Raw genomic sequence first — 17,282 nt, forward strand, 5'->3', positions numbered from 1 at the left:
ACGTTCATTGATTGAGATGTTCAATTATTTTTTATAATTTTTTATTCATTATTCGTATGATTATGAATCACTACGGATTGTTTATTTGTTTGTCTCCATGTTTCTGTTTGTAAATTTCTGAAACAATGTTTCCATGTTGATTTAAGTAAGCATCAGCTCGATGAGAAGATGAGTGTAACAGAAAGCAAGGTAGTGTACGATTTACGGAGGATGGAGATTGACAGAGGTAGTCGGAGGGTACATGGTATCTTTCTGTTTCAGGAAGCATTGAAGATCTCCATCTAAGGGAATAGGTGTGTATTGTGTTTTGTTGTATTGTGTTTCTGATGATCGTAACATGAGGGTTATGTTAGTGATTAATCACATCTCTGAGTGTTTTGACTGGAAACAACTCGAGCTTCAGTATCAACATGAGTACAACAACATCAGTAATAGCATTGGCTTGACAGAAAACCCCATGGTCAATTTCTCTGGAGTTGTAGGAACACCCCTTCTTGCTCTTGGTACTGATATTTCTTACGACATTGCATCCGGTAACCTCACCAAATGCAATGCTGGAGTGAGGTTCGCAAATGCTGACCTGATTGCTGCTGTCACTTTGTGAGTATTTTCTTTTGAGCTCTTTCATATGGATGACCGACTCTTTGTTTTTAGTGAGTGTTTTTCTTTTTTTTGATTGCCAGGCTCCTTGTTTTCTTTTGTCGATGTGTGTGTTTTTTTTCAATGCTTCTTACTGCCACGTTGAGAGTCCCTTGACCTATACAGATGTTGGTGCCAAGCTTTCCCATAGTTTCAGTACAAATGAGAACACCTTGACCATTGGTACCCAGAAAGCTTTGGACCAATTGACTTCTGTCAAGGCTAGGATCAACAACCATGGTAAGGCAAGCGCTCTTATCCAGCAAGAGTGGAGGCCAAGGTCCCTCTTCACCGTCTTAATTAACCAACTGACGGTGAATTAGAGTAGCCGATAATCTTATACTAAGTTTTTATCAACCAATTTAGTCTTTGTTATAGAGAAGCTCAGATAATAATATTGGTTTCTTGTATGATTGTTTTACATTTTACACGTGTTTTACTGTCACGTTTAGGAACTGAGAATGTGATGCTTAATATCTAATTTCTAAAATGAATTCTTCATGTATGATTATAGGTGCAGTTGGGTCAACCGTCTATTGCCAGTCGCACTGGCTCTCGTTTTCCTTACTAGGTATTCATATTTTCCCTAAAGCTAACTAGGCTCAAACTTTATTCTCAAACTTTATGTTCAAATGATGGAATTCAATTTAGACTGTTGGATTATATATTTTAGAATTAAGAAGTGCATAATTTCACTCTTGTAGTAACATGAATGTTCCCTTGTTATTTTTTCAATTTATTTGCTTCTTAATAGTCTTATATATGTCCTTTTTGTTTAAACATTAAGCCCCCCCACCCCCCACCCACCCACCCCCACAGTTAGTATCATCAAGTGTCGGTCATTTTTAGGCATTGGGCATCTATTCTTTTAGCCTACTGCACTTACGTGTACAATAATTTTTGTGTACAAATGCATGATTTGGTTCTTTTGGCTTGATAAGTTCTCTAATTGTTAGTACCATTACATTTTCTTTCATTTATTTCTTTAATTGATAAAGACTATAAAGTAGAGGCATAAACAATGGTTTTGTTTGTATGATTAATATCCATAACGTATCAGTTAGATGCTTAAGTATAATTTTTGGTGTTTTTTTCTTGTTGTCTCTTCTCTTGGTGTTTACCTTGTGCTTGTACCATCCAATTTCTTGACTAATCAATATATCATCTGTTGTAGGCATGGTTTTAAGTCTAATTTGAAGGAAGTGATCATACCCATCACGTACTTACTGGTAAGTCATACTCATCCTATCTAATTTCTTTGGATATGCACATTTATGTCCCTTTATTTCTTCTATTTTTGAGAATCATAACTTACTTTTGCTACAGATACACCATTATGAAGTATCTTCTCAATTGGGGAGTTGGGAATTTTAACATTTTGTTGTTTAATCAATTTTCTATTAGTTAATCATGTTGTTTAATCTTAGAACTTACTAGCTATCTCGAACATATGTATTCCTCCGAACTAAGGATTTCAATCTTTTTTTTGTGTAATTTTAAACCCAGTGGATAAAATGAATGAATGTGGAATTCTCAAATTTGAGTTTAAATTTGAATTTCAGTCTTCCATTTGATTTGACTTGACTTGACTTTGATGCAGTCAGATCATTTCAGATTTACCCATTCAGGCATTTCAGCAAATCTGAATCTATATTTTTTTTATATTATAATTTAAATATGAGACCCACGGTTAAGGGTCTGTACCTCGTTACCCTTATAATCGGTCGTTATTCTGAGACCCATGGCGTTGGGTCGTACCAAACAGAGACGCTTTATCAGAGACCCCAACAGAGACGGTTAAAACTGGTCGTATAACTCGTATATATGACTTGTCCTGACGGTCGCGGAACTTCTGTTTTCCACTAGTGCCTTATCACTATAGTGAAGGTGACCTAATAAAACCATGGTCCCCTCAAAAAAAAACATGACCCCTAAAAAATCATTCTTTTTTTATTTATTTTTCCTTTGTACTCTGACCGGCCATACACAGTGCAGTGGCATATACCAAGATTTTTTTTTTGGGGCCTCTTAAATTCGGGGGCCCTAGGCGGCTGCCTACTCCGCCTAAGGATTAGGTACGGGCCTGGCCTGAATCATTCTGTGCTCATAATCTGGTCATGCAAATGTGAGAATTACAAACCTTTATTATCATGTAATTTCATCAAAACTTTCACATGCACATTAACGATCGGGGATTATGATTATGTTAACCTTTAAACTTTAAACTGGCCAAATGAAAATTTTAAAAGTGAGTTTTCCTTACAAATGTACCAAAACTTAATAATGGAAAAAATTTCCTTCTGACATTTCGACCCCTGTTATGTTATAGTCCATTATATCTGTCATAAACTGGACCGCTTGCCCGTCCATAATGTAGGTTAGGTCTACTATCTTCCATTCCTTTCCAAGGACTATCGCGCCTAGCACCATGCTCGTTGTCCTCCCTGAGGGCATACTCATCAGAGACATCCCTGCCACAAATCTTGCTGCAAATCATGGAGGAACAAATTATAAAAGGAAAATCTTTAAGAAACCAAAGCAACCATCCAGTAGTAAGACATATATAGAGATAGGGTAATCCGTACTTCATGTTAGTGCACCCAAGGTCCTTAAGAGATTCTTCTTTAAGGTCTTTTAAGAGCTTCTTCGGCTATAACATGCAATACCCTACCATATGGGCTCAAAATGCTTTTCAATGTCACAGGAATGTTTTTTTTTTCACGATCGGTAAAGAATTTGGTGTTGGCGAGTCTCGAACTCGGATCACTGGTATCATCACCCTTTGACTTATCATTGTACTACAGAGACACAGGAAGGAATGTTTTTCTTAGTAGTAAGCATTTCGGCATCTTGGTCTGAAAGTCAAAGAATGTGTGTGTAAAATTTGTTAACTCACTTCACGCCTGCTATTACCAAACTGTACGACTGGAAATGATGTAATTAGGTTCCCAATATCGTCAATACAGTTTATGTTTTGTTATTAATTGTACTGATAGGACTCAGGAGTCGGGACTTAAGTCAAAAACTTGCAATATTAAGAGCAAAATTCTGTATAGACCGCCCCATCCAAACTCCCTTAAAACCGAATAGACACAAAAACATCCAAAAAAGGGATCCCTATTATTGATGATAAACCATGTGTTCTACTTCCAAATATTTCAGATTTTAACGCATTAGATTTTTTAACCGTAACATGAATCTCAACTCCAGTCTCTGATAAGTCATGCCAAGGTGTACCTATTGCTCCCGGGGTGTGCTTACTGTGGTAGCTTTAAATAAGATGTAGTGCATATGTCGTTACGCTGTGAGTTTGTTTGGAGAATATAAAGTTACTTTATTTACTTGCTAGATTTATGTTGGGTCGCAGTTGAGAAAAATTTAAGATGTAGCCATGCCAAATCTAACTAATGCAGAAATTTATCTCTTAAATCTTCAAGAAATTCAACTCGTAGTGATATTCTAGAGGTAACTGGTAATGGTGGTGGTGGTGCATTTCAAATTTTGGTGCTTCTGATATTTATATGGACATAATGATATATCAAGAGGTCCAACACGACCTTCAAACCACAAATAAATCAAGGTTTCATTATCATGCTTGTATTGTTACACATTTCTCTACTGCCTCAAAACTTGCTCCTGGTTCTACACTTCGAAAAACACCGCTAAGTCATGAATATCAAAGAAGAAATATCATGCATGAATATTAAAAAATAGTTCCACAGAACTTTGAGTTTAATTAAGACATGAGAGAATTCACTACTCCATTTTAAGGGATTAGCAACGACAAAGATGCCGTTGCTAATTTTCTGTTGCTAATTTTGCAACCGCAATTTTTTGTATCCTCAAGCATGCGAAGTGCGCGTGTGGCCGGGAACACTAGGACTACGTTTTACACCCAAGTCAACATTTGGTCAAGCCTTCTTTTCTATTTTTTCACCCTTCACCCATATCTACCTATATCCTTCCTTATCGAGTTTATGTTCTCATTTTTTTCTCCGCCACAGAACGCCGACTTCATCTGTTATCTCCTCTCCACAGAAGCTCTGAAGAACCACTGAAATCAACCAGGTCTTAAGTCTCTTTCATAATCTTTTCGTTTCAGTTTATAGGTTTTAGAGATTTTACGAATTTAGAGATTTTGATTACTAGGGTTTCAGCTGTGAATCCTATACGATTTTATATTTTCGTTTCGTTTAATCCCATTTGTTTCTTCTTACTCTTGTTAGGTTTTGATTTTTTTCTGATTCATCTTGTTTGTTTTTGACGATGAAAACCTAAACCCAGAACAGGGTCTCCTCTTCAAACATCATCATCAATGGATGACGATGATCAAGATGATCAGGGTGATATTGGGTAAATCTCTATTTTTTATTCTTTTTTTTATCGATTTTCAGCAAAGTTTTCAATTAGGGTTTCAAATTTTCTGTAATTTTGAGATTTTCGAATTGATTCTTGAACTCACAAATACAAGGATGAACCAGTTGAGGACGTTACGGTAAGTAGATCGACCAGTTTTTTTTGTTTTGTTTTTGGTATAATTTTTTTTGATTTTATTGATTGTGATTGCAATTGTATTTGTGATATTTGTAGGAAGGTGATGAAGTGGATGTTGAAAATAACAATGAAGATGATGCTTCCGATGGTGTAGTTGTAGAAGGTGTAGAGAAAAGGGTATAAATCTTATCTTTGATCTCTTGATTAATTCTGTTAATGTTTTCAATTAGGGTTTGTGGTTGTTCTTATGGTGGAACTAAAGAATTAGCTGTTGCTGTTTGTTCAATTTGAAGTTATGAAGAGAATTACAAGCTGGGTTCGGTCTAATTTGTCATTGTTTAGGGTTTCGATCAGATTCAGACACTGAGATGAACAAAGAAGATTTGGGAAATGGAATTGAATCTGCTGTGATTGATAGAGATAGTCAGGGAGAACTGAAATGGACCTGGTGGTACAAGGGATGCTATGTGAGATACAGGGAATGTATGTGGAGAAGAACCAAGTTGCTACTGTTAATTTGAACAAGGATCTGAAAATGGTGATACTGAGAATGGGTTTGCTGGAAGAGATTGGGAACGATAGTGGTGTTACACTGCAGTGAGTTAGAGATGGTGTTGCCGGAATCTGTTGGTGTCAAGAATACAAGTTCAGTTCCTATATGGCTTTAGTTTGGTGGAGTTCTTGAGGCTGAGTGCAATGAGAAGTGATTGTTGTGTTGAGTCAAGAGTTATGGCAAGTGATTTGAAGGTTGTTACTGCAGATGGATTTAAGGGTTTGCAGGAGACGAAGTTATTACAAGAATCTGTTGCTGTATTGATGAAATTAATGTTGAACTCATCTAAAGTTGTTCTTATTATTGTGATAAGCAGCCTAGCAGCGACTTAGTGTTTATGGTTTCAACTTGATATATACTCTGAGTCTAATTAGTTTGTTGTTGCAGGAATTTAACTGCTACAATATGGATAAGCGTTGGATGCAAGGAAAATCTAGGTTGCATTGTCAGACACGTATGGTGGTAATTTTTAAATTTCCTACGGGATTGTGTGATTTATGTTGCCGAAGAGTGTCATATAGGTGCAAGATTCAACAAAGAAACTAGAAAGGCTTCAAGCTCTGTTTTCTGACGGACAGGGTCGTATTTGGAGACAAATCAAAATAAAACCTTAATTCCTTTCAGTTGCTAAATGATTATAACTTAGTCTAGTCTGAGCACAACAAGTTTCAGCTTCTCTGTCAAAAAAATGATAGACAGATGTTTGATGAAATGCTTAAACGATAGGTTTGTCTGTCAGTTCTGCTTGACAACAATTTTGACCTTCTTAGCAATAGTACTAGCATAAGATAATTTCTAATCTAATAGTAAGATATTAGAAAACTTTCTTTTGTAGTGATCATTTTAAATACTTGCTTACACTAGTTAATTTAAATTTGAATAATATGAGAACTGGTAGTATTATTATACTTTAAGTTATAGGGCTTTTGTTAGCAGAAATTGTAATATTATAAATAGCTCGGGATGCCCTGCAATATTTGTATACGATATGGTATTCGGGCACTGATTCGCAGGTCATGCTTTTTTTGTTCATCATTTATCATCATTTTTAACCACAGCCAGAATAGACATTCTAATAAGATTATGCCTCCATTTTTGTTTTGTTTTGTTCTTTTTGTTTCCTTGTTAAGGTGATCGGAGACTAAATATTTTTTCTTTGGAGATTGTAATTATTTATGCTTCTAAGTCAACTCTCTTATTGTTTGTTGTCTTCAAGTCGTACATGTATCGTTACGTAAATTTTAGTGGAGTAGGCTAACCATATTTTTTTCCTAGTTTCAGGCGGATCTAGTATAGTTGAAGACGAAGTTGGAAAAGGCGAATATCACGTAAGGCTAATCTGTTTGAGGCAAATATATAGCTAGAAAATTTTGTCTATTTTTGTTTGTACCGTGTGTGCAACTTCCTGAAGCAACGTTGCAGATGCTATGTGCTTATATATACTTGTACTGTATTTTCTGAATCAATTTATTTTCTACCAAATCTTGAGACAATTGCTGTTGATAAGAGTGTCATATTTAGGCAGGATACAATCATCATGGTTTATGTTGTAACCTATAGAAGGACTAGGAATGATATAGTCTAGGTAATTCATGATAAGTGAAGTTTGGGTAATAGTACTCTCACAATTAGACTGAAAGGGGTACTGATATTCATCATAAGTTTTCCTCAGAGTTAATACTTCTTCTTCGATTAGTATTAACCATGCCCATGTCGTTAGTGCTTTCTGCCACTGATGTGAAATCTATATTATTGTTGAAATGGTGGCCTGTAACGGTGTTTGTGCCCCTTATCCTAATCCTAGAGAAGTCCCATCAGCTGCAGCTATATTGGACCTGTAAGTCTTAATCAATAGGCTCGATAAATTGATTAACTCACAGTTAAGGGTTTTAATTTCTTAACTCACAGTTCATTTGTTCTCATCTTTCAGAAAGAGTGGGAAGTCTATGAAGTAATCTTGGAAGATGGAAAGCTCATCTACAAATAAGGTGGAGAGTGTCTGGACACTGTTGAAGGTTTCAAATGGATTTTTGTCCTAAGCACATCGAGATCAAAATTGGTTAAGCAAGCGGAGTCTCGTGATACTTCTGGTAATATTTTAATCTTTCTTTCCCTGTATTTCAATGCCTTTGTCAGTTGACACAAACTAGGTTATCCATCCATTTATGAACATCAACATATATCGAATATTGTATGTCAGTCGCAAAATTATAGATTCAGTAAGTTTACTTGTGTACATTTGTATCAATTGAAGAATCGTTACTTTTATAATATTATCTAGTGGTGATTCTCAACAATACAGTTTTGTATGACCATTTTGTATCTGTGTGGATGTTAATATGGGGGAACTGGGTAATTGCAGAGGGGGAGGGAATGCGGGGGAAATGAATTTTGACTAGGTCAATAAACATAGACTTGACCCTTTTTTTTGTGGTTGCGAAACATTAGCAACGTCTGTGCTCTGTTGCTAATATAGAACCAGAACCAACCGTATCTAGATCCGGTAAGGGTACTCTGTAACTGGGAACAGATTAGCAACGGCAATTGATGTTGCGAATTGCCGTTGCTGACCGAGATTAGCAACTAATGTTTGTCGTTGCTAACAATTGCGACACCGTCTTTAGCAACGCAAAAGTCTGTTGCAACTCTGTTTAGCAACAACTATGGTAGGTTGCCAATCCCTTAAAATGGTGTAGACGATTAGTGATAGGGAAGAGAATATTTTGAAACATGAACGCATTGGTGCAGAGGGGGAGGTCATAATTGTCTATACCGCAAAATAGATTTTCGACGGAATGCATAGCGCAAGTAAAGGGTCGACATTAAAAGATCAACCATAGAAGAGAGGAAGCTCAAAATATATCACAGTACTAAGGGAAATCTAAAATCAAGGGAACGTATGAACTTAATTACCATAGAAGATGATAAATATTTCGAATGAGATACTTCTGCTAGTTTAATTTGATATTTGAGCATGACATATAAAATTTGCAAATCAAGGATCCGGTAAAATTAGCTTTTATTTTAGTTGTACACTAAGGAAAAGTTCAAATATGAACACAACTCTCTTTATCTCGTATGCTAATTATCCCGTATTTTCATCTTTTCTAGAGATTCAAGTTCAAGCCAAATATGGGATATAAACACAAAACTCTATGACCATGATCAGCTTTCGCATTTTGAAGTCTTTAAAGCGTCCATCCATCGCCTGATGACTCAAAAAATATATTCGAGGACCGAGAGAGTTCAAAATGGGACTTGAATAAATAAATGTATATATAGTTCAAATTTTGCATCCCGTTCCCGTCTAAGTTTGAAAATTTCTCCAACCCCCCAAAACACTTGCTAGATACAAAGAAAGTAGAATCTTCTGTTCATGTACATCGACACGGAAATGAACTACCTCCTCATAAAAAAAGCATGACTATTTATCTTTACTTAAAGTTAAAGCTAGCCGAGCAGCGGTATAAACTGGAATGGTATTGTTTTTGCTAGATCAAGAAACACATCAATACAAATTCATAGTTCATACATGAACGAACCAAAATTCCCAACCAATTAGAGAAGAGTAGAGAAGATCAAGAACTGCTAACATGTTGTTTAGTAAATTCCCGTGTCTTACCCTTTGCCCGCAAACACCAACACCGCGTAAAGTTACCTCAAATCTTAGGTGCAACATAAGATAATATCTCATAGTTAGATGATACATCAAGAAAATAACTTGATTTCCCTGATCCTGGAGTTTAGGTTATCTTGATTGAACAATAACTTCATCTTGAACTCCTAAAGATATAATTGAAATAATTGAATTAAAATGCGACCAAATGACTGTCGCACCGACACCTAAAATCTTAGACGATCAATGCGTTTTTATTTTCAAAAACGGCTGGCAAAGAATAGATATGGAAGAGGGAACTGAAAGAAGATATTTTACGGTAATGAATGTATACTGGATATATTTTACCGTTCAATTATCATCGAGATTTCCTGATCTTGGATTAGGGGTTCAGATCGACACATATGGGCTAGATTCAACTATATTACTGTCGCACGTGAGGATAGGTCATTTTAGTAATCTTTACACGTTCACGAGATCTCACTACATGAAATTTTAGCGAGATATTGACAAGTCAACATGAGATATTGACCGAGCTAACGGATTTGGATGGAATCCGTTCAATAGGATTACAATGTCTACGAAGAGACCCTATGTCTTTATTAGCATTGTATTCTAACCCTTTTCTTGAAGATTGAATGTGTTTTGATTGACGATTGAAACATACCGAAACTTTCGGTATGTTTAGGTATGTTTTGATTGTGAGATAGACGTGAACACATTTCTACCGATTGTAGTTCATTTCAAAATAATAAAATTTTAAAACTATATGTGTACACATTAACTACCGATTATACTAAGATTCTACCGATTATTTAAGTAAACAACCGATTGTAAAAAAAGGGTATATTAACCATTTAAAAAAAGCAGAGATAAAGGGTGTCTGCATTTTAGGTTTGGGTAACATTTTTTTGTCTTATTATTTGCCCCTAATTCTTTCGGGGTCGCCCCTAAAAATACCAGGTTATTTATACCCTAATATCGTGGCACTAAATATGAGTTTATGGAGGCCTTATACACCTTGTACATGCTGGCCCGTGTAGCAGGGACGCACCGAAAATGATCAGGTGTCTACGTCAGACTCTTGTTCGACATTTGGACGCGCGCATTTCCAAGTTAGACATATCAATGGCATCACATGCATATGTCCTACACTATTTTAATATAAATGTTAACCAAAAAATACATGTATTTTGTGCATATGTATTGTTTTATAAGTATGTATATTTATTTTTATATAAATTTGTTTTTTTTCTTTTCTGACACTAATCAAACTAAACTACGGGTCCAAGAACGTAGCTCAGTGGTACCCTTCAATCTCCCAATAAGACACCAAAAATGAAAAGTTACTGAAACCAATAGTGTATCACTACACCATATAAAAACTGCTCCCACACAAGTAAAATTGATGATATAAAACGAGTTATACGGACCACAAATACATATATATATCAATGATTCAATAGAAAATTTTCAAGGGTGATTTCTTCCTAGACCGACAAAAAAACCACATATAAACCACTCTTTCACATAAATGGGTGGGCCCTTTCCTTTGAGATTAGCAGGGAGCCATTATGAAAGATGTAAGAGTAACGGTTTCTATGTGGTTTTTCTTCTCGGTCTGTGAAGAATTTTTGATAGCTAAGTCAGAGTTTCTTGTTAGCTAAATAGTTTCTTGTTATGGCACTTGAAAATGCGGCAGTGCTATTTGGCTCCCTAATCTCCACCTCCCTATTTTCCTCCCTACAATCTAAACCCCACGTTAGGGAAATGATGAATCCCACTTGAACCTGAATACGAATCTCGATATGGATGTGGGGCTTAGATTATAGGGAGGTGGAGAATAGGGAGGCAACTAACATTTCCGTTGAAAATGCACATATATATCCGTGATAAGAGGACTAAGTCGGAGTTTATATTTTAAAGAAGATTACGTATAGATATGTTTCTAGGAATGCAATTTCTCATCAATGCTAATAAAAACGAAATGAGATCGTAGTAGACATTGTATTCTAACCCTTTTCTTCCGTTCAATATGCTAATAAAATAATAAAGACATAGTAGTCATCAATCAAAACACATTCAATCTTGTTGGTTGTATTAGCGAAAAGCTGCAAACCAAGGCCAAGTTCGAAAGTCGGAAAAAATAGGAAAGATCCATATAAAGACATAGTATAGTCATCAATCAAAACACATTTACTCACTTAATAAACTTACAAAATTGCGTAGATCACTCACTTTCTATGAACTCATCACATGTAATGATATATTTCTAAGCAAACAATCAACCGAAGACTAAGCCATTTAATATTATCTAAGTTTGGTATGTTTTTTTAAATTACTGACTAAACCGTATTCCCTCTTCTTTCGGTATAATTTATGGCCGAAAGTATAAGCTAGCTCTATTATATCGTCCCCTGTTGTCTCATGTGGGCACACAAAGCACAAAACCGTGTCCCCGTCCCGCTAATTCATGGGAATAGATGAATGATCTGTTCTCCTGACTTAATACAGATATACAGTTGATCAAAAGGCGCGGCTATTGGGTATTTGGGTGCTACATTATTTGACTACTTAACCAGTCATATTGCTTCAGTAACAGCCTTAGCTATACATCCTTATATCACCAGCTTTGTACACGTCATCTGCCTTAAAGTGGAGCTGCAGAAGAGATGCTAAAGTTTATTAACTCGTTAACCTGAACTCCAAAAAGCGGCAAACAACATTCATGAAGAATGAAAAATTCTAATCCTAGAGCAACAAAAGGATAAAATCGTATTAAGGAAATTAAGCAGATAGCTGAAGAGAATTTTTTTTTAAAACATGCATATACAAAAAACCAACCGAAATATTACCTATACCAGCATTCATTGTTCCTCTTAGACCAATTGGTGAACTGGAACCATCTGGTGATGGCAATAAACATCAAATGATTAGCGACGGAAACTGTATTTCCTCTAAAAGGAAATAATAAAAAAAGGAAAGCATAGGCATGCTGGGTTTATCGAAATCTCTGAATGCAGAAATCAGTCTTTGTTTCCACTGCAAAAACAGCCCCTGAACAGAACTATGAAGTCGCATTTTAATAGATCACCAAAAGTTATTTCTCCAATTAAGATGTCGATTTGACCTACCATTAATGCTCCCAAAAGCTCTTCCCCAATCGTCAGCAGCACCACTAAAGAGGGTATCACGGAGAGCCACTGCAAGAAGACAACCGAAAGCACAATTGTTATATTGTTATATTTACGTTAACAAAGGAATAAGACCACAACCACTAAAATTCAAAAATGACTACCAGCCTATCTGTATGTTGTATGAGTCTGACACGGAGTTCACATGTCACAACAATAGCATAGACAACATGAATCTGATAAGTGTCCATTTCAAGAATCTGCACCACATCAATAGCATAGACATCAGCATATCATTAAACCTATAACAGTAACATCAAAACGTAAAAATAAAAATAAAATATGCATCAATAACATGCAGTACAAAAATGAGGGAAGTAAAATCGATGACGCAGAAAAGGAAGAAAAACAAAATACATGGCAGTTTAGTTACATCAATCTAATATAGACATGCAATTTTGCTGTGTTCAGGGTCAAAAAATGTTGGTAATTATATCCACAAAGTGCTAATATAATATAGACATGTGCAATCTACTGCTACTGATAAACTGATAATAGGTGAGTGTCATCCCAAGCACCAAACCAAACAAAAACTCCACTAAGCGTTGAATTTATATAAAGCAGTACTAAGCAGGTGTCCACTGCGCACGCAAACTACAAAGCATACAAAGCATCAAATTAATTAAAATTCAAATTTTTTCATTGATTTATAGAATATAACAGTCTGTATGTATCTCTGAGGAGTCTCCTGATAAGGGATTTCTTAGGGGATAGGCTGATTGGTGCTGCAAAGCCTTTTCATAATCTTGTTCACCCATGCAACATCATCAGCCAACGTTCTTTCAGCCATTTACCCATTATGAAAAAAGATAAGTGTTGGCTGCATTTTCTTTGAAATACTCAAAATTTTAAAGAAAGATACCAACACGTGAAAAGTAATTAAACTTCACTGACAGGAAAAACAGGGCAAAGAACAGCAAGCACAAACATCAAAAATAATGGTACCTTATATGCAGCGCATCAGCAGCTATTTGCCAAAAAGTTTCTTCAACTGCTTTTATCATCAACAGTTTTAGCTAGATTCAACCGTTCAACTCGTAAGCGGCCTAATCTCTTGTATAGATGCAGTTTCGGTAATTCCCAAGAAATTGTACCAAACTCTTTCAGCCATCATTGATGATTCCTTGATGATTCCCAAATACTCATGTCTTGTATAGATGCAGTTTCGGTAATTCCCAAGAAGTTGTCATAGCAGTTGCAGCAACGGAGAAACCTGGACATCTTGTTTTTTGAGAAAGGCAAGATAAGATTAGAAAAGAGAAAGAGTGCCAAGATAGCACCCTTTGAAGAAACCTGGACATCTGATACACCTTCACACTTCAAGGAAATATTTATATAAATTCTCATGGATATTTAAGTACCTTCAGCGATAAGACACTATAATATTTGTTCAACTATAACTGGTTGCAGCATCTTGTATTCATGGGCTACTACAAAACATGTTTCACTCTTTTGGAGTCCATCAAAATACAAAGGCACCACTAACGACTGGAACATTTTAGAAAAACAATTGATAAAATATTAATGTTCGGATAAATAAATAAATTTGTTTTAGCTCTGCAGATTATGAAAACAAGATTACACCATAAACCACGATGACTCCAACTGTAACTCGTCGATCGTTTTATAGTGGAGCTGTTCTAAAAAAATTAAATATTAAATGGAATAAATTTATGTTCACTTCGTTTTTACATAATGAAAATCAGGCGTTAATTGAATCGACAACTTCTTTTGTAAACCAAGCACCACCAAAATTATGAAACCGAAATCCAACAGTGACTGCTCAAAAAAAAAAAATCAACAATATATTGGTAATCTGGCTGGCTTACAAACCTTGTTTACGGTTATCCATTGTTTTTTGATTTTTCTTCCGAACCATTAAAAGTGCGATCTTGATTTTGGTATCCTATATGCGACTTTAAAATTACTGTTGGGATATATGTTTTAAAATAATTTTTTTTGTATATTTATCAACAATTTGAGTTTGGCCCAGTGGTTAAGTATTTTGGGCCTTGAGGGTGAGGTCTCAGGATCAAATCCCTCCCCCTACTGATTGGGTACATATATATAAATAATATGTATATATGATTCTGAAAAAGAATTTTCAATCCAGTTTTACTGCCCTTGGCTATAAAAATCAGTTTTGGAAGCAGAAGGAAAACAAGTTTTCAATATCACTGTTGTTTTTTTTATGAGAATTAAGAAACTAGTTTTTCTGAGCAAGATAAGAAAGAGTGAAAGTGATCAATCTCTCATTGTGTGCGTGAGGGGTTGAAGAGATTTTTTATCTCGCCTGTTTTATCCTGGGACATTGTGACGAAGAACGAACTGCTTGCACAAAACTCAAGCCAGAGCCACGAAACGTCTTAAAGAGAGCGACCTGATCGTGACTCAGCCGTTATCTTGTTTTTGTGTTTAACTTTTGTTTTGCAGGTTTGAAATCGGTAATTGTTCCAACAATTACGCAAGTTGAAAGACAGTAGGGCGATAGAAGTCAACTTGACCTTTACTTGAAGCTAGCGGAGCAGCAATGTAAACTTGGAGAGTATTAGTTTTCCTAGCTTGACTCGGGTTAGTATTAATACATCCAACACTCTAACAGGATATGTTTTCCAACAAAGTGAACATTATTGATGTACAAATTCTAACCAAGTTCAGCTTGCAGCAACATTCTCTCTTTCTGTAGCATGGAGATTTGGGCACTTCCTCTTAACTATCACCATTCTCTCTTTATGGTAAAGTTGAATCAACTTTCTGTTCATCTTGAGAAGTCTTTCTGATTTTCCTGCATAATCAAACAGAAGAAAAGGAAGAGTCAATAACTCCCAATACTGAAGAGAAGAGTCTACAACGTGTAAGCTGAAGAGAATGAAGAGAAGAAAGAGTACTATATATATAGCGTATAAATTTTAGCTAGTGTGTTATATATCGTATATGAAGCCCCTAGGATGCTTTATCCTCCGTTTATGATTTCATAGTAACATGTACAAACATGTACACAAAGTAGTGAGCAAACTCCATAAATGATCTAATGAACATCTTAGGCGAACCAAGAAAACCAAGATTTGCAGACAGTACCAACCACCGCAATTCCGAATTAAAAATAGGAATATATACAATTATAGGCATGTTCTGGATCCTCATTTTCAAATCTAAGACTCTTTTTTTATTTCTTATAAATATGAGCCTATTGAACGGATTCCATCCAAATCCGTTGGCTCAGTCAATATCTCATGTTGACTTGTCAATATCTCGCTAAAATCTCATGTGGTGAGATCTCATGAACGTGTAAAGATTACTAGAATGACCTTTCCTCACGTACGACAGTAGTATTGTTGAATCTAGCCCATGTGTGTCGATCTGAACCCTAATCCAAGATCAGGAAATATCGATGATAATTGAACGCTAAGATATATCCAGTATACATTCATTACCGTAAAATCTCTTCTTTCAGTTCCCTCTTCCATATTTGTTCTTTGCCAGCCGTTTTTGAAAATAAGAGAATCAAAACCAGTGAACAATCCATGTTGGTATCTGTTACCAGCGAGAAATAAAAAAAATTAGTAGAATCAATGGATCGAGAAGAGGGTTACCGAGATCAAAGATTCGATTGAGTTAGGATTTCTTGTACATTTAAGAGGGTTGAATAAAAAAATAAAAAAAAGTGTTACGGATGAAGGAATCAACAGAAGTTTTGGGATCGAGAGAAATCGAGAAAGATCAAGGAGTAGTTGATGGTGCTGGTTATTTGGTGAATTCAAACCTAACAGTAAGACAATTTAAATTAGGGTTTTCTTAATTGAAGATTTAATTGGTAAATTTAATTGATAAACTGAATAATAGTGACGTGTTTTGATTTAATATGAAGTAGATATGTTTGCATGAAGTTTAGTTTTGGTTCAACAAAAAATTAGGGTCTACTCATGTCTTTCCCAAGAATTGGAAATTTGGGTTCTGAGTTGTGATTACAGAAATTGGAAGGGGGGATTGATTGAATAGGTACAGGTTGTAATTTTTGAGTTAATTGAATGGATTAGGTTGATGTTACGTGTGTGTAGCGGTTGTAATTGTTTTGAAAAGTTGGGTTGACGTTAAATATGGAATTTGATACATGGAAGGAGATACAGGGGGTTTACAAATCACCAGCAAGGTGTTTGAGAAAATGCGTGAGAGACAAGTTCTTCCTGAGAAATTTCATTTCTCATTCAAGCAGTTGCCGCCATCTTCCACTCCATAACGGGAGATCGAGACTTCGCAGAGATATGCAATAAACAGTTAGATGGGGTTGGTGTTAGCACCACCTGGAATACCGGTATGTGAAGATTCGCAGGCAGTGATGGTCATTCTACAACAGCAACATCAACTGAATTTGGGGGTTCTTAAATGGATCTATTTTGGGGGTTGTTCGATGCAAATCTGTATTGTTCTTGGCAGTTTGATTCTCATATTAAGAATTGACAGCATCAAGGTTCCAGAAGGAGATGAAATTGGTTGAACCAATGGTGTTTACACCGCAACATCGATGAGTTTTTGGTTTTGGAGAGCAATTAGAAGCACAAAGAGAAGATGGTACAAACTTGAGATAGTCTCAGTTTGATCTCTGTGGTGTGTGTTTTTGAGGTTTATGTTCAAGCAAACTATATCAGTTTCTCTCAACAGGACAGATTTTTGGAGCTTAAGGGGTTTGGCGTGGTCTGAAATTGTATGGCTCGTTGACAAATTCTTGAGATGGAGGAAAGGAACTTCGATATGAAATCAGGTGATTAAATAGTTGCCGGTGATGATG

The 17,282-nt window shown here is 35.8% G+C and overlaps 1 protein-coding gene and 1 long non-coding RNA gene across 2 annotated transcripts; one reads left to right on the forward strand and one right to left on the reverse strand.

Moving 5' to 3' along the window:
* The first annotated feature begins 337 nt into the window (after positions 1–337).
* On the forward strand, positions 338–1,210 carry LOC113305274 (mitochondrial outer membrane protein porin of 34 kDa-like). Its single transcript, XM_026554346.1, has 3 exons — positions 338–592; positions 684–953; positions 1,154–1,210. Exons 1-3 carry the CDS (start codon positions 338–340, stop codon positions 1,208–1,210), a joined length of 582 nt encoding a protein of 193 aa, XP_026410131.1.
* A 10,297-nt stretch (positions 1,211–11,507) lies between these two features.
* On the reverse strand, positions 11,508–16,465 carry LOC113304830. The gene is made up of 6 exons (XR_003338436.1): positions 15,931–16,465; positions 13,442–15,281; positions 12,601–12,696; positions 12,437–12,505; positions 12,158–12,208; positions 11,508–11,963 (listed from the first exon to the last, which is right to left on the reverse strand). It is a non-coding gene; the product is annotated as an uncharacterized LOC113304830 (long non-coding RNA).
* Positions 16,466–17,282: the final 817 nt, after the last annotated feature.

The sequence above is a fragment of the Papaver somniferum genome, chromosome 8 (assembly GCF_003573695.1).
Source record: "Papaver somniferum cultivar HN1 chromosome 8, ASM357369v1, whole genome shotgun sequence".
Taxonomy (NCBI): domain Eukaryota; kingdom Viridiplantae; phylum Streptophyta; class Magnoliopsida; order Ranunculales; family Papaveraceae; genus Papaver; species Papaver somniferum.

Bases quoted from the DNA above. Each gene is read 5' to 3' on its own strand.
- LOC113305274 (XM_026554346.1), top strand. From the start codon at position 338: ATGAGGGTTATGTTAGTGATTAATCACATCTCTGAGTGTTTTGACTGG. The intron at 593-683 runs GTCACTTTGTGA...TTTGATTGCCAG, and splicing joins ATGCTGACCTGATTGCTGCT to GCTCCTTGTTTTCTTTTGTC. The intron at 954-1,153 runs GTGAATTAGAGT...GTATGATTATAG, and splicing joins TCTTAATTAACCAACTGACG to GTGCAGTTGGGTCAACCGTC.